Source organism: Polistes canadensis, unplaced genomic scaffold, assembly GCF_001313835.1.
Source record: "Polistes canadensis isolate GaletaPanama2010 unplaced genomic scaffold, ASM131383v1 scaffold_0, whole genome shotgun sequence".
Taxonomy (NCBI): domain Eukaryota; kingdom Metazoa; phylum Arthropoda; class Insecta; order Hymenoptera; family Vespidae; genus Polistes; species Polistes canadensis.
In genome coordinates this window covers 159,556-185,271 of record NW_014569547.1, presented here as the reverse complement: position 1 = coordinate 185,271, position 25,716 = coordinate 159,556, and the positions used below count along the sequence as shown (strand labels likewise).

Sequence of the window (25,716 nt, the reverse complement as noted above, 5' to 3'; positions counted from 1 at the left end):
TATATATACTTATAGAAAATAAATCTATAAATGTAATCATCTTCAACGATAAATAATAAAAAAAAATAATCTACATTTAATTTATGTATTGGATCTTCATTAAATAAAGATTAACCCGCACGCGTGAATATATTATCAATAAAAGTATGCTGATATCCAATTGACTTCTGACATAAGTTTAATCTTGAAATTTCTATTTTGCAAATTTTGCGATACAAAAAATTCTCTTTAAAAATTGATCTTTATAAGTTGGAAAACATTATATATAACATTATATATATATATATATATATATATAATAATCATATTATATCGCTCAATATCTTTTGTATAGACAGATTATTTAATTTAACATAAATACGAAATCATTGTTACAATTATTATTAGTTATGTAATTATAGTGTTTACCCTATTATACGATTAATATGATTTGTAACGGAAGAATCAATGAAAAGGACAAAACAAGGGATAGACTGATGGAACATCTGGGCTTGAAAAATAAATCATTAAAATACGTAATTAACTGAGCTTGCTATAGTTTTATCAGTGTATTTATTCTCAATAATAAAAAAATCAAATACAATTGTACGGAATAATGACATACCTACCACCTTTATCGCATCTTCATTCGTCAAGTTCCGATAAAAGCTTGACTTATGCTTAATCATTTGCGTGAACTTCTTGCTAATTATGACCTCGCATCTTCTATGGATCCGGTTTTTTCTCAATCTGCTAATTAACTATGTATACTTTAAATTGTCTTCTGATCTATTATTTAATAGGATTAGTATAGAGATAAAAAAAAGAATATTTTCAAGAAATTGTAGGTGTTAATTACAAGTCAAACATTTTATTTAAAACGTTTTGATGTTCTGTATAAGAAGTTAACGAAGATAAATATTTTATGTGTTTTTAGCGATGAACTCTGCAGTCTTTTTCTTTGATTCTCTTTTATGTATTTTCTATAAAACATTCAAACAAGTTTAAGAATGTTTTAAACGGTAACATTCAATTCTTCAAGTTGCTTATGGAAGATAACAACATCTTTGAAGTAAAGATTAGGTAAATTAAAGTTGTATGCTTTAACTGGTTTATCCAGTGGATAACCCATCGGATGTCCATCCATGGTATAAGTTCCCCAGATTGGTGATTCAACTTGTTGGGATTTGCTTTCATCATAGGGAGCGACGTGTACAAAGAGTTTGAATGGCATGCCTTCTTTCTTGCCCTTGGGAATCATTAGGCGATCTGGGAATCCATAAAGTTTCGTGGAGTAGGTGTGAGTCTCCGAGCCATCGATGGCCTTAAGTATTTTCTTGTAGAAAACATCACTGGAAACTTCATCAGGGACAACGAAGGACGATTCATGACTGTTGCGTTCAATCTTATTGGTACCAACTTTAACTGTAATTCAAATAGAAATGGTATTGATATTTTGCTATTTTAAGAAATTAAATGAAAGATCGAACGATAAGCAATATACTTACGATCGACCACCCATTGGTCCAATTGGATAAAGTTCATGTAATTTTCGCTGATGTCTAATTCTTGACCATGTACATTATATTTGGGTCCAAGGAATATACGTACTACACCTTTTACTCTAGTGTCGCTGTTTACGACAGAGATATGATAAGTGAAAGGCTTATGATTGAGACGATATTGACGTGCCTTGATCAACATGGATTGAGCTTCTTTATGATTTTTTACCGAAGCAGCATTGCTAAGTAAGGATTCGTAATGGTCAAAGAACGTCATCAATTTGTCCACAGCAACATGTTCAACTTTGACACCAGGGAAAGCAAGTTCTTCGTATGTATAACTAGGCATGTTCTTCTTGTAGCTAAACCAAACAATTCTCATTAATATATCATGTTATATATAAAATTATTATTTATCGTAACGTATTATTCAAATACGAACTTTACGTAGTAGTTGACGATGTTCTTGTACATGCTGTAGAAGACAGGATCTCTTGTACTAGAACTGTAGATTTCTAATGCACTAGGTGCAACTTGGTATTTAGAAGCTGGTTCCACATTGAATCCAAAGATTTTTCTATTAAGCCAGTCAAAATGTCCGTAGTATTTTGGATTTATTGTATCAGCATTTCCTTGGATGATGTTACCAAGAACATTAAGACCTTTCTGAGTATAGATATTTACTTGTTGACCGGTAACATCTTCGACATAGCCAGAATCAATGGCATTGGCAATACGGGTTTCAACCTGTTGAGCTTTCTAAAAATTTGAAAATTTAATTTTGTAAGTGAAATAATTAGGTAAATTTGTTACTTTATGCAGTAATGATGTTCTCACGAACCTGTACATATTGATGCTTGTTAAGTGGCACCATAGCATCAGTTTCACGCTGAGGGTATGGCAATCCATTGCTGTAATGCATTGTTGGGTAGTATCCAGTAGTAATTGGTTTGTGGAAATCAACATACTCAATTTCACCCATGTCATTTGACAATCTTTCCAAATAGTAACGGGCTAGTAATTGTTTATGCCCTTGTAAGTACATTTCTCCTCGAACGTTAGTAGGTAATTTGTATTGAACACTGTTCATCCAGTAAGGGAAATCGTGATTAATCATGTAATAATATTGTCCAAGACCAACATCTTCGGTGAAATAGCTCAACTTTTGTTCTGGTACATTATCTCTTTGAAGATACCAACCAGTGTAGTTAGTTGGAATTATGTAATATTCTGTACCACCTAGAGTTTTCTTTACAGTTGCTTCACCCACTCCAAGATGGTATACTTTTTGTAAGACATCTGAGTTGTAGAATAAGTGTGGCATAACTTCGTACAGAGGTGGAACACGCATATATTTGGTGTCGCTACGATGGAGAACAGCAACGGTAAGAGCGTAAACGTACATTTGTTCGTTCATATTGAATCGTCCCCATACTGCAGTGTTATAGAAGGTTTCAAAATCTTTAGCAGTATATAAGAGGTTGAAGAAGCTAACAGCTTCCTCTTGAAGTTGAGGATACATGACGGAGAAGACTCTTCCTCGTGGTAGCATTCCATGATTCCAACGTTGAAGAAATTCTTCTACTACAGTCTTTAAAAAACAAACAATAAAGATCAGTTTAAGATGTTAACACAGACAGCTAAGGAAATAATATTTCTTTCGAATATTTTTAAACATAGTAATAAAATCTTCTCGTTGCTAAATATTTCAAATATAGAATTACCTTGTTTGTGTAGGAGTCAACGTGATCCCCAATGTTGTACGAGCGAGCCGTTTGGTAGAGTTCCGAGTGATAATTCGTTGGTTGATCGACGTGCCAAAATAATTCGTAGATACTTTTTTGTTTTATTAGATACGGTTTGTCGGCGGTATTAATTTGGCTAGCGCTTGCTAAGCAAAACGCTCCCAAAAATAATAATGCTACCTTCATTTTCTTATCACCTTTCCCTCTTACCCTATTTAAATTTCTTTTCTATAGCCGTAAGTACGATCCGTTCTTGATTCCTTGTCGAAGATGAAACGTAATCCACTACTGCTAATTGTCTCTTATATACCCTACATTATGTTTAATATCAATTTTGACCTGTTGACAACCCCCTGACTTTGGATTAAGACAAAATACATGAGCAGATGATTAGGTGATATTTATTAAAAAATAATCGTGATGGTTATATAAAATAAACAATTTTTTACTTTGGATTACCAAAATTAAAGAAAGACAAAATAGGAATACGTTGAGTTAAACAGTAGTATAATCTTAATTACCCTTTGACATAAAATATAACCGAGACCTTCTGATACACAGATTATCTCATTAATTCGGTTTTATTTCTTGTGAAATACTCCTGAAAGTGTATCAAAATCCAAGTTGATCTTATCGATTTGTACGTTGAGAGGGAATATTATATTTTATCAAAGTACAAAACAAATTTAATAAAAATATTCGTTCTACTGTTAAAAATATAAAAGAATTATCTTTCTATATTATAAATCTACTATTATTAAATATACAGTACACAATGATTTTAAAATACTTTAAATGAAGTATGATATAATGATGTATTGATTAAATTTAATAGCATAATGAATTGAAAATTAAAAAACAATATAAAAGTATATTACATTTATATTAAAAAGTAAAATAAAAAGTGAATAAAATATATCATCGAATATTTGGTATGCTATCTTGATACGTTTGTAAGTATACTATTATATAAGTGCATTAGTAACATAATTAACTTTATATTTATCCTTATCTTTCTTATTTCGCTTTTTATTTGTTTTTTTTTTTTATATTTCCTCTTTGATATATTATCTTATAATGTTTGCCGCTATCTTAAAAATAAAATGTTGAAATGAGACGTAAGTTAGACTTTGTCTAGACTTTTAAATGAAAAGTTATTATTTTTAATCTCGGAAAACAGTTGCAATAATATAAATTTTTTTTTAAATATTTAAACGTGTAAAATAGTTAAATAAAATAATCGATGTATTGCTGAAAGTTATAGTTTTCATGTATAAATATATTTTACTTTTAATTTTATAAAATTATAAGCATATAATAATATATAAATGCATTTATTGTAAAAAGTACACACGAGAGGGTGGGTTGAAAAGTTTTGAATTTATTTTTGCTTAAAAATTTTGAGTCTATGTCGAAAAATAAAAATGAATTTAACCGAAAAAAAACATTGTTTCTATGTTAAACATAAAATATTTCAACCCGCTCATGTATTATACTGCATCGTGTATATTTCTCTTATATAATATTATTTGAATATAAAAGTCACACACACACAATGAAATATTATATAAATGATGCGCCGAGAGAAGTTATCTCGTAATATGTATATTTTATTAATTCCTTTATTTTTGATAATATTTTTATAACATAATATATTTTTCATATGGTAAAATTAAATGTTCATCAATTAAATTTTATTTTCTCTGTTAAATTAAATATTTCTAGGAGATATTAATAATATTATTGAAACAATTCTGATAATTTTTAAAATGCATGTTTACTAAAAACGTTAAAATTCTAATATTAATAATAATTAATAGACGTTTAAACATTCATAACAATATAATTAATACAGTGTTTATATCTATATTATTATTATTACTATTATTTAAATAATAAATCAAGTTATGTCTCTTAAACAGGGGTGACCAATTTCACCATATATATGATCGACTATTTTTTTTAAATATGTCGTGATCTGTCTACTAAAATCTTGACATTTAACACATTCGAAAAGGTACCACGACCTTTTGTTAATAATAATAAGTTTCGTTTGCATGTAGAAATCTTATTTTTTCAGCTATGATCGATCAAAAATTGCTTCGCAATCGACTTGTTGGCAATTCTTGTTTTAAAAAAATATAATCGATAATTATAAAACATATTTTTAATAATTTGTTAGAGTAAGGATAAATCATAGGATTTATATAATATAAAATGACAATTTAAGAATATTTAATTTATTTAACATTTATTTTCAGAATTTGTCTATAAACTAACAGTCGCATGGTACGAAATCGCAACCATTGATTTAACTGTTGTTAACTCTCAATAGTGTGAGAATTTTTCGACATCCTTCGTGTTGTAAATGTAAACGTCCTTAAAGTACATGTTGGGAGTAAAGAATTTCCATGTGTACATTGGTCTGTCAAGAGGGAAGCCGCATGGTTTGCCATCGTAGTATATTTTTCCGAAGATCGGTAATTCGATTTTCATCACCTTCGATTCGTCGTACGGAGCCAGGTAGAAGAACATCTTGTATTTCATACCCTCGGGTGTACCCTTGGGAAGAGTTAGACGTTCAGGGAACCCATAGAGTTTTTCGTAATAAGTAAATGGTTCGCTACCACTGGCAGCCTTCTGAAGTTTCTTGTAGAACGAATCGCTGGACATCATGTCCGGCATCGTGTAAACAGATTCACTGCTCTTACGTTCAATATTGTTCGTACCTGGCTTAACTGCAAAAAGAAGAAATAAAGAGAAACAATTATTGTACCATTGTGTGTTGTCGTGTTCACGTGTAAACGTTTGATGAAATATTAAATATTTTTACTTACGCGTTACAATGAATTGATCCAGTTCTACGAAGTATTTATAGTATTTACGGAGGTAACTTAAATCTTCACCCTTGCCATCGAATGCAGGTCCAAGGAAGATCTTAACCATTGCCTTAGTATCTTTATCGGAATTTACGCTTACATGATATGTAAATGGTTTGTAATTTAGGCAATAACGACGCGCCTTGATGCGCAGGGATAATCCTTCTTTAAAGCTATCAAAGAAGACGGCATTATTGATCGTTGCATCGCAGTAGTCAAAGTAGGTCCAGAGTTTCTCCATGTTGACGGATTCGATCTTGATACCAGGGAAGTTGAGTTCGTTTTGAGAGTAGACTGGTAGATTTTCTTTGTATCTGTGAAGATACACATCAATTAAATTCGATTATAAATTCTAACACGATTGGGATTCATCTATTTGATGCTCACCTGTATACAAAGTTGCTGATTTTGTTAAAGAGACGATAGAAAGCAGGATCTCTCATGTTAGTGCTGTAGAGTTGCATAGCGCTTGGTACGAACTTGTTTTTGTCCGCATAGTCGAAATCGTATCCAAAAACATTTCTTACCAACATTTCATACATTCCATAGTAACGTGAGTTACAGGTATCGGAATTACCTTCGATCAGATTACCGAGAATGTTCAAACCTTCAGGAGTGTAAATGCTCACAAACTTGCCACTGTGGTCTAAAACTAGTCCGGAATCAATAGCGTTTATAAAACGAAGTTCCAGAATATCAATGTCCTATAAAGGAATTGAAATCGAAAATAAGTATATTCGTTATTGTTTTAACACTCCTTTTCCTATTGCATTCTACTAACCCTTAAGTAATAGTTTTTGTAATAAGGTATATTGTAGTAACTCTTGCGTTGAGGCATTACAGCACCGTTACTGAACATTATGGAAGAATAAAATCCTGGATAGAATGCTTTCTGGAAGTTAAAATCTTCGATCTCGCCCAAGCCATTCGACAAACGTTCCAAATAATAACGAGCGATCAGTTGCTGATGGATATACAGGTAGAAAATACCACGGAATTCCTGAGGAATGTTATATTCCTTGCTGTTCATCCAGAATGGGAAAATCTGACGGAAGTAGTAATAATAGCTGTTCAAACCAAAATCTTCGATGAAGTAATCCAATTTATAATCTTCATTGTAGTATGATCTATCAGTGTAATTATTGTAAATTATGTAAGTGTCAGTGTGATCCGTGTTACCAGTAGGAGTTAAACCTGCAAATAGACAAATATAATGTTGATATAAAAGAGATTTTTTAAAAACGAACAGTAATTTAAAAAGAATTATTCAGTATCCGTACCGTGTGTCATTTTAATGCGGTGCGCTTCCTGGATTACATTCGAGTCGAAGAAATAGTGAGGAAATGATTCATAGGGTGGTATGGGATACATGTATTTGCAGTCGGGCCTATAGAAGACGGCAACATAGAAAGCATACGAGAAGACTTCGGGATTCAAATTAAGACGTGCCCATGCAGCGGTTTTGTAGAATGTCTGGAAATCTTTAGCGCTGTAGAAAAGTTTGAACAATAGGATCATTTCGTAGCGTTGCTCTTCTTGGAATGGCGAAAAAACAGCATCACGGCTAAGCATGCCATGTTTGTAATAATACATGAACTCTTTCACGATATTCTGCAAACGTAAATGATCTTATTAACATCAAAATGTTAAATAAAATCGATTATAAATGCTTGATATACACATTAAATCGATCTTAGTATTTTTGGTGTTGACGAAAAAATGAAATATAATAGATAATTATCACCTTGTCTGTGTACATATCCACGTTATTCTCGATTTCATAGTTGCGTCCAACAGTGTAAAATTCGGTGTCGGTTAGAACGTTTTGTTTCACGTAGAACAGCAATTCGTAGATCTTCTTTTGCTTGTGGATGAAATCCATGTCAGCAGTGTGACTTTTAATACTGACGACATTCGACAGGCATAATGCCGCCAATACTAAGAAGAGCACTTCCTTCAGCAACATCTTTCTATAATTTTTAGCCTCTTGACTAAGATCTTTACCCTAACTGTGTTAGGGAGAACGATGCTTCAACAGAATACGAGACCACGCTTTTATACCGGTGGTTTTTCGTTGTAATCATTGTAACCTGTGACCTGAAATGTTCGTCGGTCGTCAAAATGATTGAATCAATCGTTTAATGGCTAAACAACACTACAAAAACAAATCATACGTGTTTTTCAGTTAAGAAGTACTTTATTGTGATATTACAAAATGTCTATTTAATTGAAATGATGGATCGTAGTTTGACGAAATAAATATTTTCTCATTATACGATAAATATTTGTTATGATTGAAATATTTTCGGAAATCTTTAGATAAATATCGTGATTTTTTTCTCTTACTTCATATTAGAAGAACACATAGAAGAAGAATAAATTTCATTACATTATATTTATATAGTAAAAAAAAAATCTCATACATCAAAAATTGCATTATTTCTAATGTTTCATTTCATTAACTAGAAAAATTTAAAGATATTTGTTATAGATAAGATTGTTAGAAGTAATCCAATACATTATAAATAAAAAACGAGAATTACAAAAGACAGAAAAATTCCATTTCTCTTAAAGTCATCGCTAATATATCATCGCTAATAAATTTACTAGAATTAAGTATATCATTCTAAAATGTCAATTACGGAGAAAAAAGACAATTTGGAATTTCGATTATTGAATTCTCTTCTTGTTCAGTTTTCAATTCTTCCTTTTCACAGATGTTATTTTATCTCTGTTACATGTTCGATAAATTATTTTTCTAATCAAAATTTAATAAAATGAATTTAATATTTCGTTTATAATCCATTTTATTTAGTTAGAGATAGTTTTTTGTATTTCGCGAGTGTAGAAAATAATATTTTTTTCGAAAACGCTAAATTATTATATGTTCAAAAATATCAAAAATATAAATTAATTATGCAATATATTTTCTGACTTTGATATTATACAAATACGAATAAACGTTTATTATCTTTTTTAAGTCGTACATACATATGCCTGTTTACATCTTTTGAAAAAAAATTGATTGTGTTATAATCTTTCATTTATCTCATTAATCGTTATAATTATATGAAAAGAAAAATAAAAGGGAGAAAGAAACGGATGGAGAGGGGACTATCTACACTTCATTAAACCTCATTTAAATCATAATGAGTGATTAAATTGACACTTCATAGCTTGATTTATTGCACGTTTGTCATTTCACAAGATTATTAATTATAAGAAAAATAAGATATGGAAAAATCATTTTTTAGAATATGTATGGTACATTCTCGTAGTTTTTAATTCAAACAATACTCTTTTTCTTCTTCTTTTAACAATTTTCTTTGTTTTTGAAACGTTTTAGAAAATATAATCTTCTTTTGTAAATCGGAATATTCTACAAATAAAATGAAGAGAACTTATCGTTAAATATTATTTTATTGAAAGATGTAAAAAAAATTATATTGCAAATTTTGGATAAATTATAAAGGTTCGTAAAATCGAAAAAATGTTACCTTTTCGGAAGTATTTTTCATTATCTCGTAAATAATTATCATCATAATCGGGAAAAGTTATTTTATGCATTTGAATAACATTTCGTGTTATTTCTTCGCGATCTTCGTTGGTCAGAGGAATTGTACACACGTAATTACTGACATAAAGAAAAATACGAAGCCATGAGTCCTAACAAAATATAATTATTACAATTTATTTATAAAAATATCCATAATCTTTTTTCCAATATACTTTTAGTGAAAAATTAGCATCAACTAAATATAGTATTATTACGCGAACGTAATCAATTAATACTTATAATTAAAATATAAATAAAATGGAAATAAAATATTACGCACGTTAAAAGTATTTTCTAATATATTTAATTGTTTTTCCAAATCGAGTATCGTTTGATATATTTGAGATTTGAAATTAGCTTGAGTTTCTGTATTCGAGGTTACAATATGTTGATTCTTTCCATTATCATCTTTTTTGAAGTTATTTATATCTTCGCGAATGTTCGTTCGTAATTTACCGATTTTTTGTTTTAATGTAATCAGAAGATTAGCAAAATTAAACATTACATAATGAAAACTTCTCATAGTAGTTATATTATCCATATTGTATTTTATTCATTATCAATTCGAATACAAATAATTCTTTCAATACCGAATGCTACATAATATTTAACGATATTGAATAAAATGTTATCGAGAACTGTTGAACAGCAGAAAGTTTCGACGATTTATTTTGTTTTATTTGAACTAAAAAACTGACTATTTTTCAGTTCAAATACAGTTGGGTCGTAAGTGCATAGCGGGAGTTTATTTTTACAATATAAAAAAAGTAACATAGATATTTTTTAATATTCATATAATAAATAGAAATCGTGCAACCAGTTTATTAATTAAAGTTCAAAAATTATTGGTGTTTTTATTTTATTTTTCACACGTTAACAAAATTTGGGTTAACGTAAAAATAAAGAAAAATAAAAAAGGAAAAACAGAAATGATGAATAAATATTTCTTTATTATGTACACCTTATGCTGGCTATATATTTAACAGATATAGTAATATAAAAAGAGTATGAATAAATCATTTCTGATTAAGAACCACAGTAAATGTAGCTGTCATTTTATATCAGTCTTTACAATAAGTCTACTCATAAATATTATGAATAATTCTTTGGCATAATCCCTCAGCAGATTGCACGATCACTTTTAAATATTTCTGAATTAAATTTGGAGATGTTAAAGGATTGAAAATGCAATCCACTTAAAGGTTTTATATCCAATAGATTTTGTATTTGCTATTTACATTTCTCAGGAACTTGATTCCAGAAATAAATTTTATATGAAAATCTGTACTGATATTGTACTTTTAGCATTTATAACAAACAATCGTACAGAGATGGCAAACAAAATTCAACTGCTCATATCGTCTTCCTCTTTAAATATAATACTTTTACTGTCATTTTCATTTTGCTCTTCTTGATCAGAATTTTCTTCCCAATTCTCATCTGATTCGCTTTCTAAATCGGCATCTTCTATGGCAGGACCTTCATCAGATGAATCTATATAAACAAAAATTGAATTAAAAAATGTATATAAAGTATGAAGTACGTTTTCTAAAAAATTAAAATAATATAAATATATAAGATGTTGATCATAAATTCTTACCTGCATCCTGATAGAAAAGTAAAGTATCATCCATCATACTGTCTTGTTCTTCTTTGCTCCCGGATATTTGTCCTGTCACAAGTGAAACCCGTCCTCGTAATTTTGATATTTCAGTTAACAGCATTAACTTCGCATCAATCAAGCTTAAGATAGGACTAAGTGATTCTCCGATATCAGGATGCGATAAAAGATGTGCTGCATGTGTTGTCACCAATATATGTAACCACATGGTAGCTATTTTACTCCTAGAAAAATATTGTTTTATGAATAATTAAAATACTTAATAATTAACAAAATAATTTATTACAGAAAAGAGAATATCTTACGGATAAGTCTTGCCATGTAACATGGAACATAATTCTTTCAGCAAAGGTGTTATTGCCTGGACGGGTAATCTGGCAATAGTATTTCGAATTGTTCTTTCATTTTTCGTATATAATACACTATTTAGAATGATCCTATCTTTACTGTTTAGACCTTGCATCAACAACTGTATCATATTAGCTCCTTTCAAAGGAGTCTTACCTGTAGAATTAGTTTCAACATTAAAACTAAGATTTTCTAATCTATCTTTTAAAGGTAATGCAGAACCCGCCGAACTGGTCCTATTTCTTTTAGTTGTTGTATTTCCTGCTCCTAAAAGTAACAAAAACATTTAATTAGCTGATAGAAAATAATGAAATTTTAATAAACAAATTTATATATTACCAACCAGGAGCAAGATATTCAACATCATTCTCCGTAATAACGGTTTTTACTTTTGTAATTGATTCTTCTTTCTTTTCTTTTGTCTTTTTTATTTCAGAGCGTATTAAATACTGTATTTTATCCGAATAGTCTGGCGTTATTTTTTCAAATGTTAGATTTATGTAAGAACCATATGCTAATAATAACTTTTCATTTTCTATCGATTTCGCCATAAAAATAGGAATCTGTTGTACAGCATCTTTTTGATTTCCATCAGAAGCAACTGCAATTGTCAGCGTTGGCTTCAGTGGCTTGAAACGTCCATTTGGTTGGTATTTAAAAATATGTGCTTGTCCTGATCTAGTAACGGCCAATACCATCATTTGAGAATCCTCCTCAGTGACGTGTACAGAAACAGACATAGCTTCATCTTGCATAGTTAATGAAGCAGCAGAACACTTATCATTCTTCGTCTAATCAAAGTGAAAATAGTATCATTAAAAATGAGAATGTCACATTTTATTAGTTAAAAATACAAATGATAGTCTTATACGTTGTATAATATACCTCATCAAGAGCCCATATACTCAAATATCTATCGTCGCTGGCTCCACTAATTAAATAACTGGTATCTTGATTCACTGTTATTGCATTTAAAGAAGTAACTTGTCCAGCATGTCCAGTAAAAGTCCGAATAACTTGCTTCGTAGACAAACTCCACCATTTGATTATTCTTTCAGCAGAGATTATGAATTGTCCGTCTTTCGTTACTTCTAAGGCTGTAACTTTTGCCTTACCAGACTTCCACTTAGATTTAATACCATTTTCTTTCATATTCCATTCAATTATATAATGATCATCCGCAACTGTGAATAAACCATTATTTACGGACCAAGTCAAAGCTGTTACACACGAAGAATGGCCATTTTCTAATTGACCACAAACAGCAGCAGCTGCGACATCATATAAAGTGATCATTCCATTTGCTGATCCCATAACAATAATTGCTTTTTGTTCCACCTCTTCCACAATCCCCTTCCTTTTGCGTTTTTTCCATGGTAATGACTAGAATAATATTAAGATATTAATGAATAATAATATAATTATAATATAGTTTGATGTAATAAAATACATTTTTTCAATATTTAAATTATATAAATGAAAAAATATGTACTTCAATAGATATACACATTAGATCTACTATAACCTAAAGTCATTTTATTACAAATACCTATTAGTTTTATAATTAGGAAACAATGGAAATTCTATACATAATTGTAAGATAAATAATTAATAGCAATTAATAATAGAAAACATACAAACGGTAATTCAAAATAAACATTTATATTCATATAATTGAGAATAGATAAATAATAAAAAGCACATGGCATACCGTTGCATTTGTCGCCTGAATATTTACAGAAATCCAGCATAATACATTGCACGGCGAATTAAGATGTAGATTAGGTATATATTCTTGCTTGAGTCTATTCGTTGCTGTTTCCCAAATTTTCAGTTTTCCATCAATTCCACAATGAGCAAAATATTGTCCGTCTTGAGAAAACGCGGTACAAGCGGTGTACGCCATTCTGGCCGCTATTACTGTATCCTTTGATTCTATATATTTGAAATAGTCCTAACGCGAGTAACTGTAAATAAGTTTAATTTTAAATATCAGTATGCATATTGAGTTTATTAGAAATATTCTAATATTAATATCTACCTTTGTTAACTGAGCACAAAAGTGAAATATTTTCTCCAGTTAATATTTAAAACTGGGATTCGGCAAAAGTTGAGATATGACCACTCAATTAGAAGGCTGTTGAAAGAAGAGGTTGATAACGTCGAAGAATAAAGCCACATGGGCTGACAACCATGGAATCACATAGAAAGGATATGTTATGGGTTTTATGATGAAAAACTTAAATTTTTAGTTTCTAAAATCGCCAGTATGGACGCTCAACTCGTTTTCTGGTAACTGCATAACTGCATAACTTGTCCAGATTTATCAGAAATTTACCATGAACTAGATGGCATTTTACAAATGGCGTCATCCATGATGGCTGCCGCCACTGTTCGAGCTGTCAAAGGACGAAAAATTCTTTCTACGAGAGCTGCACTGACATTAGTTAGTATTTAAATAATTAAAAATTTATTTTTTTGTTTCTAAATATAATATATGCAATCATGTTTTTAAAATGTTTTCCTTTATAAATGAAGTACAAGTAATCTAACCTACAATTTTTATTATCTTAGTTATTATCATGAAAATAATGAAAACAAATATGATTTTGCAAAAATCATTCTTAATTTTTATAATAATAACTTGTGATTGCTAAAAGATTCTACTATTATCTGACAGTACAATATATGTCAAAATACAGTAATGCCTATTTTAAGAAACAAGTTTTAATATATAGTATAATTAAATCTATATATTTACCTATTTCAGACACCTAATGCTGTTAAGAAAATTAAGGAAATTTTGGATAATAAATCAGAATATGTAAGTACATATTTAGTATCTTTTATGTATATCATAGTTCTTACATAACATAGTACATTAGAATGTACTATAATAATAAAATATATATAAACTCGCAATATAATAAAATATATGTATATATATTTAAATATTTTACATTTTGAACTAGAATGTTATTATAATAGTTATTCTCACAATTGTGAGTAGTTAATCTATTCTTAATATTCTGAGCTTCTTTTCATGTGTTAATAATTATAGATTGGTCTTAAAGTTGGTGTAAAACAGCGAGGTTGCAACGGACTGAGTTATACATTAGATTACGCTAAAGAAAAAAGCAAGCTAGATGAAGAGGTGGTACAAGATGGAGTTCGTATAATAATAGATAAAAAAGCTCAACTATCGCTTCTTGGAACGGAAATGGATTATATTGAAAACAAACTAAGTTCTGAATTTGTGTTTAACAACCCAAATATCAAAGGGACGTGTGGATGTGGTGAAAGTTTTTCAGTATAGTCAATATTAGTTCTATATATATAGTAGTCATTTTAAATTGTATAATTAATACTAAAATGGAGTGATTCAATTAAATAAGATTTAATTTTTGAGAAGTAAAATCATTAGGGTATGCACTGAATTAAAAATTTTTAAATTATACATTTATTTTATTGTTTGACTGTGTGTGTGATGGAGATAATTTTCTTCGATTTTAGTTATGGGGTAATATATATTATTTTATGTTCAAATAAATCTGATATTGTTTATTTGTAAAGCTTATCTTTAACTTAGAATTTGATGTTACTTCACATATGTATGTTTAATAGACTACCACTTATCATAGTCAACCAATTTTAAATTATGTATTCTTATGTATATATGTAAAACAAATCTTTTTATTCGTTTAAGTAAAATGATGTAAATATAGATAGATAAATCATCTATAGAAATAAATATACATTTAAAATGATTATAATGTAGTAATACTCTGTCTTGTAATGAACTCTGTGAGTTGTATAAGATCTTATAGTATTTTTACTTTATACTTACATATATCCAATTCTTTTCTTTGGATTTATATTTACACTTAAGTCGTATTTTTAAATACATGCATCTATTTAATTTATAATACCATACTTTTATAATACCATAATTCGTGATCACATCATGTCTCATAATAAATACTAATTTTAATTGATCTATTCAATAGCTATTGATTTATAAGCATGTACATACAATATACGTTACTATGGTAACTCACACAATCTATTTGATCATCACAAGATATTAGATATACGTACCTAGTACTTTGAAGTTTTTAGTAGAATAAGTGGTTTTTTATTTTGATTTAGTTAGCCTATTTTTAATATTGTACAATGTGTGAGACAGAAGTACAGAACCTATCATCTCTTAAATATGATTCATCTACACTTAATCCAGTAGAGAATTCAAACAAGCTATCCAAATCATTTTGGATAGGCAAAGCCTCTGTACAAGTTCCAAATGTTATAGATCCGGATGATGCATTGATGAAAAGATTTCAAAGTGCATTAAAGGAACATCTTCTTCGCTTAAATAATAAGCTTTCAGAAGAAATACTTGATCTTGTAAGAAGAATATTAATGTGCAGTATGTTTTACTTTTCCCCCTTAAAATTGCAAATGCTTTAGCAATTTTTTATCTTCATTCCCCAATTTGGTTGTTACTACATTTTATTTTATTTTTTCCTGTTTTAGTATTTGCTAAATTGTCAACACTTCTTTTTAAAAAATTATTTCTGTTTTTGATTAATAATATTAGTTTGGTAGTAATAATAATATTTTAGGAAGCACTTGTAAAATCTACTAAAAAGAAACATGAAGAAGAAAGTCTACAACTTTATTACGCGCAACAAGAAATTATGCAACAAGAAAATACTATTGAAGAATACAAAAATACGTTGATGAAACTTACATCTTTACGAGAAGAAAAGAATCAGAAAGTTAATGATATCAAAGAATTGCATAAAAAAGCAAAAGAGAAGATGCAGGAGGAAAAAGAAAAAGAAGATAAACTTTTACGTGATTTGCAAAAAATGACCGCCTTACAAAATCAATTTGCCGATTGGGAAGAAGAAATAAAACAATGTTTAATGATTTCAAAGAAAACATGCCAAAAAGATGCAATTCTTCAGCAAGAATTAATTAATGAGAAACAAAAAAAGGATTGCATTTTATTTAAGCTTCGAGAAGAAGTCTGGAGATTGGAAGAAGAAATAAACAATTTTAATGAACAAGTACAACTAAAACTTAAAGAAAAAGTAGCAACAAGTCAATTAGTTGCAGATGCAAATGCAGATTTAGAAGCTTTGCATAGAGAACATACAAATTTAAGTAATGCGTGGAATGGAGTTGTGTTAAATATCAGTAAACGTGATAAAATATATGATCAATTAACAGAAGAACGCCAGTAAGTTAATGAGATAATATATGGGGTCTTTGTTAATAAATTATAAGTAAATTTATTAATATAACATTATTTTCATTTGTAAATTTTGTAGAAAAATGCATGATTCCTTCAATGCATTACAAACAGAAATAGAAAAATTAAAAAAAGAAACGCTTAAAGAATCAGAAAATAATGAAAATTTAACATCATTACAATCAAGAGTAGAAGATGATTTAGTAGTTATCTCAAAAATGGTTTCAACGGGAATTGAAAAAATCAATAATCTGGAATCTGAATTGATTAGAATTACTAAATTTGCGGAACAAACTCTGAATGAATATAATTTTACGAACGCTGTACGTAATTCGTATTTTCAGTATATGAAATATCATTGCTTTTAATAATTTTTAGATATTTCTTTAGGAATATCAAAATTATTTAAATAAAGAGGAACAAATCGATAAAGAATTAGCTAAATTAATGAATTGGAAAATGGAACAAGAGAATCTCATTTTTGAGAAATTAAAAGAAAAAATTACACACGACAAAGCAGCACGTTATTTAAATAAACTCTTAATGAATACAAAGAAGATGATACAGGAACAGGAACTTTTACTTGTTCAAGTAGAAAATTCATATGGAAAGAATTTATTAGAGATGGCGAGATTAAATACTTCAATAGAAAATGAAAAAATAGAATATCAAGAACTTTCGCAAAGAAATAATGAAAAGGAAAAGGATATAAACGAATTGCAAAAAGAAATAAAGAAATCTGACGCCACAATTGAAAGAAAACAAATGAAAGTTATTACTTTAAACAAAATGATCGATCAGGTATGTTTTCTTAACTCTTGTACCGTTGTTGATGACTATAGATGCTTTAAACATTAGCTCATAGTATACTGTTGGTATTTATGATGCATACATATGTTTGATCACTTAGGCTATTAGCGTATTTGCAAAATGTGCCTTGGTAGCTAAAATATTACTGTCAATGTATTCTTATGTATACAAATTTATTACAGTTAAAGGATTAAAACAATTTTATAATTACACAGCATAAAGGTTGAATAATATTTTTTACTGTAGATTTTAGAGAGTAAAGGTGGTGAAGAAATCAGTCCGCAAGATTTAAAAATACTTACTTTAGAAAAAAATATTCAAGATACTGAACAGAATAATCAAAGAGCACAACAATTTTGGTTACGCCAGCAAGGATACATGGTTACATTGAGTCAGCAAAGAGATGAACAACTTCAGCATCTTAATCTTCTTAATAAGGAGGTTACGATAATGAAGCAAAAAAATATGAAGATACAATATCAGTTAGAAAAATTTGAGAAGGAAGATGCAAACATGAATAAGACAATAAATTTGTTGCATCAGAAACTTTTGCAATTAAATGCAAATCTTGTTGTTCAAAAGGAGCTTAGGGAAGAATTAGAAGATAAAAATTGTATTAAGAAGAATGAATATTTGACGTCATTGGAAAATGCAGAGTTTGATCTCATAAAATTACAAAGAGATTTACAAGTATTAACAAATGAGAAAGCAACTTTAAATGAAGAACTAAGTACAGCACAGAGAGAAAGCTTATCTTGGGAGAAAAAAGTAACTTGTATAATATTATATACTTCAGTGATGCTGCAAATTTTTATTGATTTCTCTTGATATCTTCTTTTTCTTCAGGTTCAAATAATACAAGAAACAAGTAAAGAAATAAAAAGTGAACGCACTAGTGGCGGTGATATAGCAGTAATGAAGAGTGAAATTCACAGAATGGAAATGCGTCTTTCACATTTGAAAAGAGCTCAAGAAAAGTTAATTAACGATATGGAGTTTTGTGTAGGAAGACGAGATGTTATTTTGAATAAAGTTATGGGCAAGTTGAAGAAAAATCCTAAGGAACAACAAAATCAAAAAATAGTGTTTACCAAACGTATTAAAGATCAGAAGTTAAAAATAAAACAAATCTTAAAGGTGCTTTTTTATTAGATTAAAATTGTTTTAGTGAGTAATATTTATTTCTTCTTATTATTGTGCTTTTAGGAAATGAAACAAATAGAATCTAATATATTACAAATGGAAGACAAAATGAAAGAAATGGTAAAAGAATTAGACGAAAAAAGACAAGCACTAAAGGGGATTGAAGATACTATTCCTGACATAGATCAGGAAATCATGAAAATGGATATGCTTAAAAGTTATGTAAGTTAAATTAGAGATATGCAATTTTTTTTATTAGAAAAATGATTTTTGTGTAGGCTACGTCACTACGTAATGACTTCTCGCTAAATAATGTCTAAGGACAAATAACTACTAAAGAGGGCTTTTTTTATTTAAATTAATGTTACAATGTGGAAATATTTTTAATTCGTATTTGTAGATGAATGTATATTCTTTTCATTTAGTATTAGCTTATTCTTTTGCTTGAATATACTAATATCGTTAATGCACTTTGTCATAGAAAAAAGAGTTTACAAATTAAGTTTTTATCGTTTCATAAATATAATCTATAATTGTTTTCAGAAATTAAAATCATTAGTGTTTAAACAACGTAAAGTAAAATTGCTTCAAGACATTAAATCCGGTCGTTACAAAATGCTTTTTAAAAATGAAGCATTATTGAACGATGAATTACAAAACGAACGAATTCTTCACAGTTATTTAGTACATGTGATGGAGCAAACGAAGCAGGATTTTCCACTTTTGAAAAATAGTATACATAAAATAATATTGACGTTACAATTATTGTAATAAAAAAAATTTCATTCGATTAATGCAATACAAATCAAATTTTACTTCAAACTTTTGTCAATTATCGTTAAAAAACATTTCAATGAAATTCTTTGAAAACGATATTGTTACCTTCAATTCGTAGGGTTTATTATATTTTCATCGTTGTAAAAGCTGAAAAAAAGAGAGATAATAGATGCGGTAATTAATAAGCCACATTCGTCATACATTTTTTTTTCTAAAAAGTTGTATTTTTATTAATTAATAAACGTGTTCGTATGTGTGTCCGAGTCTTTCCGTGTAATAGTATTTTACAAGAGGCTTGCGAAACCGCATTAAAGATGTCCGGTCCCGGTTTTTAAGAAAAAATCGAGATAAATCAAATAACAAAATTAACTAAACGCAAAAGATCGTCGCCGATCTGTGCGCGCGTTCGTCGAAGAAAAACTGAGGACGTGTCCCGTCGAAGTCACAACTTCAGATACTGTGGTGCGCGTCCCCCGTTTCCATTATATTTACACACATTGCCTCGAAATCCAAGAATGCCGCCTATTATTAAATGACAATAAATACTATTATTATAATAATGCATATATTATTGATATTATACATAATGCAAATATTATATATAATATAAATATATAACACATATTTATTATTATAATAATAATAATTATTATTTATTGCAGAATTCTAGGATGCAGTTCGAGCATTATTTATTCCAGGAATCGAGGAATGTCGACCCTTCTGGCGCATTTCGAACCTTTTCTTATTGCTGTCTTTTTAAACGCGTACCTACGAGTCAAATAAGCGCGCGAAACAGACGATCGATCCGCGAGACGTTTAAATAGCTGCCAATATGTTGAACATATGTTGAATTTCATTAAACAATGAACAAAAGTAAGAAATAACACATTTCAAATGGATAAATCGCGATCTCAGAAAACTAAAAAAAAAAAAGAAATACATTGAACAAGATTGAGAAAGAAAAAGTAAAATATAAAGAAAATATAAATCGTAGTGAGGCACGTAGTTTGTTAATATTAAAAACAAAAAATCAATGGCACGTCATCGCGCGGACGATTGTTCGTTGGATTCGCGCGGTGGACTCGTCGTCGCAGCTTATTCTTTTGTCAATAGTAAATACATAACCATTTATATCACACAAACTTTTAACAATATACAAAATGGTACCCTATGTACAAGATTAAATTACACGATCCATCGGCGCGGCACTTCTTCCTCTCAATTTTTTTCTCGCACTCTCTCTCTCTCCCTCTCGCTCTTTTGACGAATCAATTTGCTGAGTGTTGGATAGTTAAAAGTTGAGATCCAGCGACCGATGACATATTTAACAGAAAAAAAGTGCATTGCTTGGTCTGAAAATCGGTCGTTAGATCAACGCGCAGAACAATTATTTAATTATCTCTTTCTCTCTCTCTCTCTCTCTCTCTCTCTCTCTCTCTCTCTCTCTCTCTCTTTCTCTCCAAAGATTGCCGCGTCGCTTTCTCCAAAAGTCCTACCTACGAGCCCTTAATATTTTTTTGTTTTAAGTACGCAGAGCTCTTGAGACAAAAGTTCGCTAATAACGGAACGAGTAAACGTATAACGATCGAGGTGTTTATTTTTTTTTCTCTTATCCTTTCCTTTATGGTACAGTTTACATCAAAAACTTGTGTCTTTAGTTTCAATATCGAGAGCTTCGAATTGGCTCGTCATCAGCGTGTCGCTTTAGCTTTTCTTTCCCCTCGTCTGTTCATCACGTAAAACAGAATTGGAAGGGATAAAAGCCTGTCCAACATTCGAGAAACGACATTGGCTACGTGCGGTTTATAGATTATATCGCAACGTGTTATAAGATTATACATTTATGTTACATTTATTGCGGATGATCGTAACCCTGTCGCTTGAAAAAAAAAGTTTCTTTATGTCGCGTGCATCCCCATATTATTTCTTGCGCCTCGTCGTTCAATTTGAGTTTCGAAAATGTGCGCGCGTCTCTCCGATAGAAAATAAAAACGATGTTCTCGTGTTTTTTTTTCTTTTTTATTTATTTTTTTTATTTATTTATTTTCTTTTTTTCTTTTTTCGTAATGTATCTCATTGTCACATAGTGATCGAAGAAATATACGAAAGCTTGCACAAATGTCATAGATCGATGCTGATGCAAATTTCAAATTGCTTCATGCGTGACCCCATCTTTTTATTTTTCTTTTTCCTTCTCTTTCTTTCTTTTTCTTTCTCTCTCTCTCTCTCTCTCTCTCCTTTCTCTCCTTTCTCTCCTTCTTTTTTATTCTGAAACACACATACACGCAAGTACTTTGACATGATTCATTCACGGGGGAAGAAAGGGGATCATACATTTACAATCTTTCTACATTCACAGCCGTTATTCGAAGGCAGCAATTGGCTGTAAAAGAAAGCGTTCCTACTTGTCGTCGATGTGACCACCACGTGCAGAAGATACGTACTTCTGCTTCTTGAGAGAAATTCGCGTTTATATAACCACTATGAATGTAGTGTGTACCACTCGTGCATTCCTCGTTCAATGAATTAAATCGATAATCTTCGTCGAATGAGAGAGATTTTATTCGCGTAACGCGAATATAGTTCCGTTCGATTATTATGAGTAAAAGAAATAAGAAAAAAGGTAGAAAGGGAGACAGAGAACAAAGATAGGGAAAGGGTGAGGCAGTGAGAGAGAGAGAGAGAGAGGGAGAGAGAGAGAGGGAGAGAGAGAGAGGGAGAGAGAGAGAAGAAATGACGAGAAGCAAGACAACGTAGTAACCATCGAGGAAGATTAAAATGACGGTTTCAATCGTTTAAGAGTCTTAACGTTGGTACGGGGTTTCACCTTGCAGCAAGAGACACCATTAACGATCACGGGAACAAGGAACGCTTAACGAGTTTACGGAACGTGCTGCTCGGCGAGACGAAAGGACTGATAATTTTGAAAGAAAAATAATTTTCTAAGAGTCGAGGTATTTGAAATGGGTCGTCGCTCGTTTGAATCGCCCAAGTTTCTTTATTGACGTTCATCGTGCATCCCTTCTTTGAGAATTTTCCGTCGTCTGCTGTGCTCTGTGCGTTTCGATTTCTCGGAGGAACATAACTTGTAAAGCATAGATCGAAAAGGAAAGATGAGCATCATCCTTTTGCCTCGTACACGTAACGTCTCGAACATCGATTGAAGGAGGAGAATAAAGAAGACAAGAAAGCAGACGTGTTGATTCGTGAGCGAAGAGAAAAATCGACGGCGACTCGTCCTCCACGCGTGCTCGAAAAGTTTGGCGTTTCTACTTTTTTTCGATGACCGAACGAAAAAGCAACATTGTGTAGCCAGCAGCCGGTAGAATTTAATTTTCGACGCACTTGCGACGATCGAACGAACCATAACGCAGTATATATATATATATATACGTACACGTTGATTTTCGATCGTCTTTACAACGCACATTCTTCTCCCGATGCGAACACGCATCTCACGCACGTCGACGACATTTTCTTACAACGAGAGAGAAGGACGTGATCTTCGAGAGAGAGACGCATGCTGGAGACGGGCCTGGTAGAGTACCAACCACCAGGTCGGAGGGGTCTGTTCAGTCACAAGGATCCTGCGCCCACGGCGGCCACTCTTGATAGCTGCCGGAGGATGGCTGTTGCATGTGCGTCGTTTGCTGAGCCGCCAAACCCGGATGCACGAGGCTCATCTGATGGTGTTCGTGATGATGGTGGTGATGATGATGATGGTAGTGCTGATGACCCGGCGGAGGCGGCGAATAGGGATCCCCTCCTACAGCAACGTCCGCAACGTCGACCTGCGTTGGTACGACAACGGGCGTCGCTTGCGGAGAGGGTTGAACCTTCTTCGGGCGACCGACCGGGTTGCCGCCTCATTCGCGGCTCCTTCGAGGCCGGCCGACCTTACCTTTCCTTACCGGTGCACCACCGTTTCCTGCTGCTGCTGCTGCTGCAGTCGCTGCAGCAACGCTCGATGATTTCAGTATCTTGTGCCAGTCTGTTTCACAAACCGGTGAACCGGACAATAGATAGTACCTGAAAAATAACATCAACGTTACTTTCATGTTGGAATAATGAAATTTTCTATCGACAAGTCTTAGGTATATTATAAATTCATTATCTGAGAGAACTTAGAACGATTGATCTGACCTAAAGTTGAATTGCAAGAGATACGCGAAAATATTCGAAAAAATAACTTTCATTTTTGCAATCGGGAAATATAGCATTGAATATTGTAAAGACATATAAATGATATAACCATTTTTCATACGATCACATATACTTTTTTTTTTAACGTGATGGAATTTACGATACACGAGTACTGTATACGAGGAAATACTCTGTGTAGGCCGTGTCTCTCTACGGATCTAGAATCCGGGATTATGGTTACAGCGTATCGGTGTTGTTCGGATATTCAAAGGATTAGTTCTATGCAAGCTCGAATAGCCGAATAGTTTGATTACTGGAATGTACCATCGCTTTTAGCTTTTTTTTTGTTCTACCTAATGGACAGGATAATTTGTAGTCCTTCCTATCTGAAATAAAGCAACAACAATGGCTTCCTATCTCACCTGTCGCCCGAAACAAGCTGTCCACCGCATTTGCTGCAGGTGAAGCACTTTAGATGAAACACGGATCCACCCGTCCTCATGACCATTTCACTGGCAGGTATCGGATTGCCGCAACCTGCACAGGCACCACTACTGCCAAATATTCTGAAACAACGAAGAAATAATATTGTAAATCGTTATTGCCAATTATATTATCGACAATAAGTTTGTTTTTTTTTTCTTTTTCATCGAGTATTAGAAATGTCAGTCGCGTCGTTGTAAAACATGTCAGAGACTATATCAGTTTTATTATTTTCATGTTACGCTGAAAGTTATGTTTAATTGGCTCGATCATTTCAATTAAGTTGAATTTGCCATAATTAAAGACATAGTTTTCCAAGGATTACTTGACTTGATAAACACATTCTCGGGATAATGTTCACAGATAGAAGAACAGATTCCGAAGATCGGTGTGCAGTATCGTCGTAGTGTGTACGCTTGGTTGCATCGTCGACAAATCCTGATAGTAGAGGAATCGAACGAGGAAACGGGCGCCCAATTAGAGCGAACCCAGGGAGCCCCGGGGATGACGTTCTTCGAGCCGTCTCAGCGCAAGTCGACGATAAATATGACGCGTTTCCAATTAAATCTTGCGCCAGTCTCGCCGCGTACAAACACTTTCTAACTAAATGAGGTTAGGCTAGCGACGGCTGCTGTATAGCTCATGCAGAATTCTCTGTATGCAGGTATACATATATGTATACATAGTAGGATGTATATATATATCATTCTCTTGACTGTCTCGCTCTTAAACGTGTCGTAGGTCGTCCCTTTCTAGTGTTCTTCTATCGTTCTCTTTTTTACTCCCATCTACGTTTCTCCCTTTCATTCTTTCTCTCTCCTCCTTTCTTTCTTTCTTTCTTTCTTTCTTTCTTTTTCTCGTTCTCTTTCTATCGTTTACTCGGCAGTCCTCTCTCGTCCTATCTCCCGCCAGGGCAAACGAGCACATCGATATAATAAGGTGTTGTAAATGCGCCTTTTAATTGGCAGTCTGGCCAGATAACTCGGGACTGGAGTGCACGGCGCGTTTCTATCGGCGTGCAGCACGGTTCTCGTACGAAGTAACGGTCCTGAGTAGATAACGACTCCGTTCTCTTCTTATCCTCCTACCAACAAGTACCCCAACCATTTTCTATCTCTTTTTCTCTTCATCTTCGCTTTCTATATATTTCCTACGTTTATACGTTAATGCTAGAACAGTTAGGCCAGAGAAACGGAAAATCAATTTTCAAGTTGCATCAATCTCTAGTAAAGATTTCTTTTAACGATTACGATACGTAAATGCATATAAACGTGTTCAGTGATTTTCCTTAATTGATAGTTCGAACGATGATTTCAATCATTTTTAGACACTTGCTTTTTTTTTTTTTTTTTTTTTTTTTTTTTTTAAAAAAAAAAAAAACACCGGTGTGTCTAGGAAAAGATAATACTCGTCGCTTTCGAGTATTTGCTAATCCAGTCTGCTCGTCATTATATCGTAAATTGCGAGAGACTG

The 25,716-nt window shown here is 31.5% G+C and overlaps 6 protein-coding genes across 6 annotated transcripts in view; 2 read left to right on the top strand and 4 right to left on the bottom strand.

Moving 5' to 3' along the window:
- Positions 1-994: 994 nt before the first annotated feature.
- Positions 995-3,526, bottom strand: LOC106783577 (hexamerin-like). The gene is made up of 5 exons (XM_014746502.1): positions 3,206-3,526; positions 2,323-3,072; positions 1,924-2,240; positions 1,488-1,843; positions 995-1,404 (listed from the first exon to the last, which is right to left on the bottom strand). Exons 1-5 carry the CDS (start codon positions 3,410-3,412, stop codon positions 995-997), a joined length of 2,040 nt encoding a protein of 679 aa, XP_014601988.1. The 5' UTR covers positions 3,413-3,526.
- A 1,955-nt stretch (positions 3,527-5,481) lies between these two features.
- Positions 5,482-8,072, bottom strand: LOC106792039 (arylphorin subunit alpha-like). Its single transcript, XM_014758187.1, has 6 exons — positions 7,850-8,072; positions 7,386-7,716; positions 6,887-7,299; positions 6,493-6,809; positions 6,064-6,419; positions 5,482-5,964 (listed from the first exon to the last, which is right to left on the bottom strand). The coding sequence occupies exons 1-6, from the start codon at positions 8,069-8,071 to the stop codon at positions 5,555-5,557; spliced, it is 2,049 nt and encodes a 682-aa protein (XP_014613673.1). The 5' UTR covers position 8,072; the 3' UTR covers positions 5,482-5,554.
- Positions 8,073-10,874: 2,802 nt separating this feature from the next.
- On the bottom strand, positions 10,875-13,884 carry LOC106783811 (WD repeat-containing protein 43-like). Its single transcript, XM_014742743.1, has 7 exons — positions 13,672-13,884; positions 13,342-13,597; positions 12,516-13,013; positions 11,974-12,421; positions 11,588-11,897; positions 11,262-11,506; positions 10,875-11,155 (listed from the first exon to the last, which is right to left on the bottom strand). The coding sequence occupies exons 2-7, from the start codon at positions 13,534-13,536 to the stop codon at positions 11,007-11,009; spliced, it is 1,845 nt and encodes a 614-aa protein (XP_014598229.1). The 5' UTR covers positions 13,537-13,597; positions 13,672-13,884; the 3' UTR covers positions 10,875-11,006.
- Positions 13,885-13,963: 79 nt separating this feature from the next.
- On the top strand, positions 13,964-15,393 carry LOC106783940 (iron-sulfur cluster assembly 1 homolog, mitochondrial). Its single transcript, XM_014743000.1, has 3 exons — positions 13,964-14,076; positions 14,401-14,454; positions 14,692-15,393. The coding sequence occupies exons 1-3, from the start codon at positions 13,993-13,995 to the stop codon at positions 14,944-14,946; spliced, it is 393 nt and encodes a 130-aa protein (XP_014598486.1). The 5' UTR covers positions 13,964-13,992; the 3' UTR covers positions 14,947-15,393.
- A 229-nt stretch (positions 15,394-15,622) lies between these two features.
- On the top strand, positions 15,623-19,644 carry LOC106784012 (coiled-coil domain-containing protein 40). The gene is made up of 8 exons (XM_014743129.1): positions 15,623-16,034; positions 16,253-16,875; positions 16,967-17,210; positions 17,278-17,688; positions 17,944-18,465; positions 18,544-18,834; positions 18,904-19,062; positions 19,384-19,644. Exons 1-8 carry the CDS (start codon positions 15,804-15,806, stop codon positions 19,609-19,611), a joined length of 2,709 nt encoding a protein of 902 aa, XP_014598615.1. The 5' UTR covers positions 15,623-15,803; the 3' UTR covers positions 19,612-19,644.
- A 181-nt stretch (positions 19,645-19,825) lies between these two features.
- Positions 19,826-25,716, bottom strand: part of LOC106783879 (thyroid receptor-interacting protein 6) — a 107,714-nt gene continuing 101,823 nt past the window's right edge. Inside the window, exons 4-5 of the mRNA XM_014742874.1 lie at positions 24,183-24,326; positions 19,826-23,646 (exon numbers count right to left, since the gene is read on the bottom strand). Of these exons, the coding sequence (XP_014598360.1) occupies positions 23,484-23,646; positions 24,183-24,326 (307 nt within the window). The 3' untranslated portion in view covers positions 19,826-23,483. The remainder of the gene's footprint in view (positions 23,647-24,182; positions 24,327-25,716) is intronic.

Bases quoted from the DNA above. Each gene is read 5' to 3' on its own strand.
- LOC106784012 (XM_014743129.1), top strand. From the start codon at position 15,804: ATGTGTGAGACAGAAGTACAGAACCTATCATCTCTTAAATATGATTCA. The intron at 17,211-17,277 runs GTACGTAATTCG...ATATTTCTTTAG, and splicing joins AATATAATTTTACGAACGCT to GAATATCAAAATTATTTAAA. The intron at 18,466-18,543 runs GTAACTTGTATA...CTTTTTCTTCAG, and splicing joins GCTTATCTTGGGAGAAAAAA to GTTCAAATAATACAAGAAAC.
- LOC106783577 (XM_014746502.1), bottom strand. From the start codon at position 3,412: ATGAAGGTAGCATTATTATTTTTGGGAGCGTTTTGCTTAGCAAGCGCT. The intron at 1,844-1,923 runs GTTCGTATTTGA...TGTTTGGTTTAG, and splicing joins ATCGTCAACTACTACGTAAA to CTACAAGAAGAACATGCCTA. The intron at 1,405-1,487 runs GTAAGTATATTG...TTTGAATTACAG, and splicing joins GGACCAATGGGTGGTCGATC to TTAAAGTTGGTACCAATAAG.
- LOC106792039 (XM_014758187.1), bottom strand. From the start codon at position 8,071: ATGTTGCTGAAGGAAGTGCTCTTCTTAGTATTGGCGGCATTATGCCTG. The intron at 7,717-7,849 runs GTGATAATTATC...TTACGTTTGCAG, and splicing joins TGGATATGTACACAGACAAG to AATATCGTGAAAGAGTTCAT. The intron at 7,300-7,385 runs GTACGGATACTG...GTCTATTTGCAG, and splicing joins CCGCATTAAAATGACACACG to GTTTAACTCCTACTGGTAAC.
- LOC106783940 (XM_014743000.1), top strand. From the start codon at position 13,993: ATGGCGTCATCCATGATGGCTGCCGCCACTGTTCGAGCTGTCAAAGGA. The intron at 14,077-14,400 runs GTTAGTATTTAA...TACCTATTTCAG, and splicing joins CGAGAGCTGCACTGACATTA to ACACCTAATGCTGTTAAGAA. The intron at 14,455-14,691 runs GTAAGTACATAT...TAATAATTATAG, and splicing joins TGGATAATAAATCAGAATAT to ATTGGTCTTAAAGTTGGTGT.
- LOC106783811 (XM_014742743.1), bottom strand. From the start codon at position 13,536: ATGGCGTACACCGCTTGTACCGCGTTTTCTCAAGACGGACAATATTTT. The intron at 11,898-11,973 runs GTTGGTAATATA...TGTTACTTTTAG, and splicing joins TGTTGAATATCTTGCTCCTG to GAGCAGGAAATACAACAACT. The intron at 11,156-11,261 runs GTAAGAATTTAT...TTGTTTATATAG, and splicing joins ACTTTTCTATCAGGATGCAG to ATTCATCTGATGAAGGTCCT.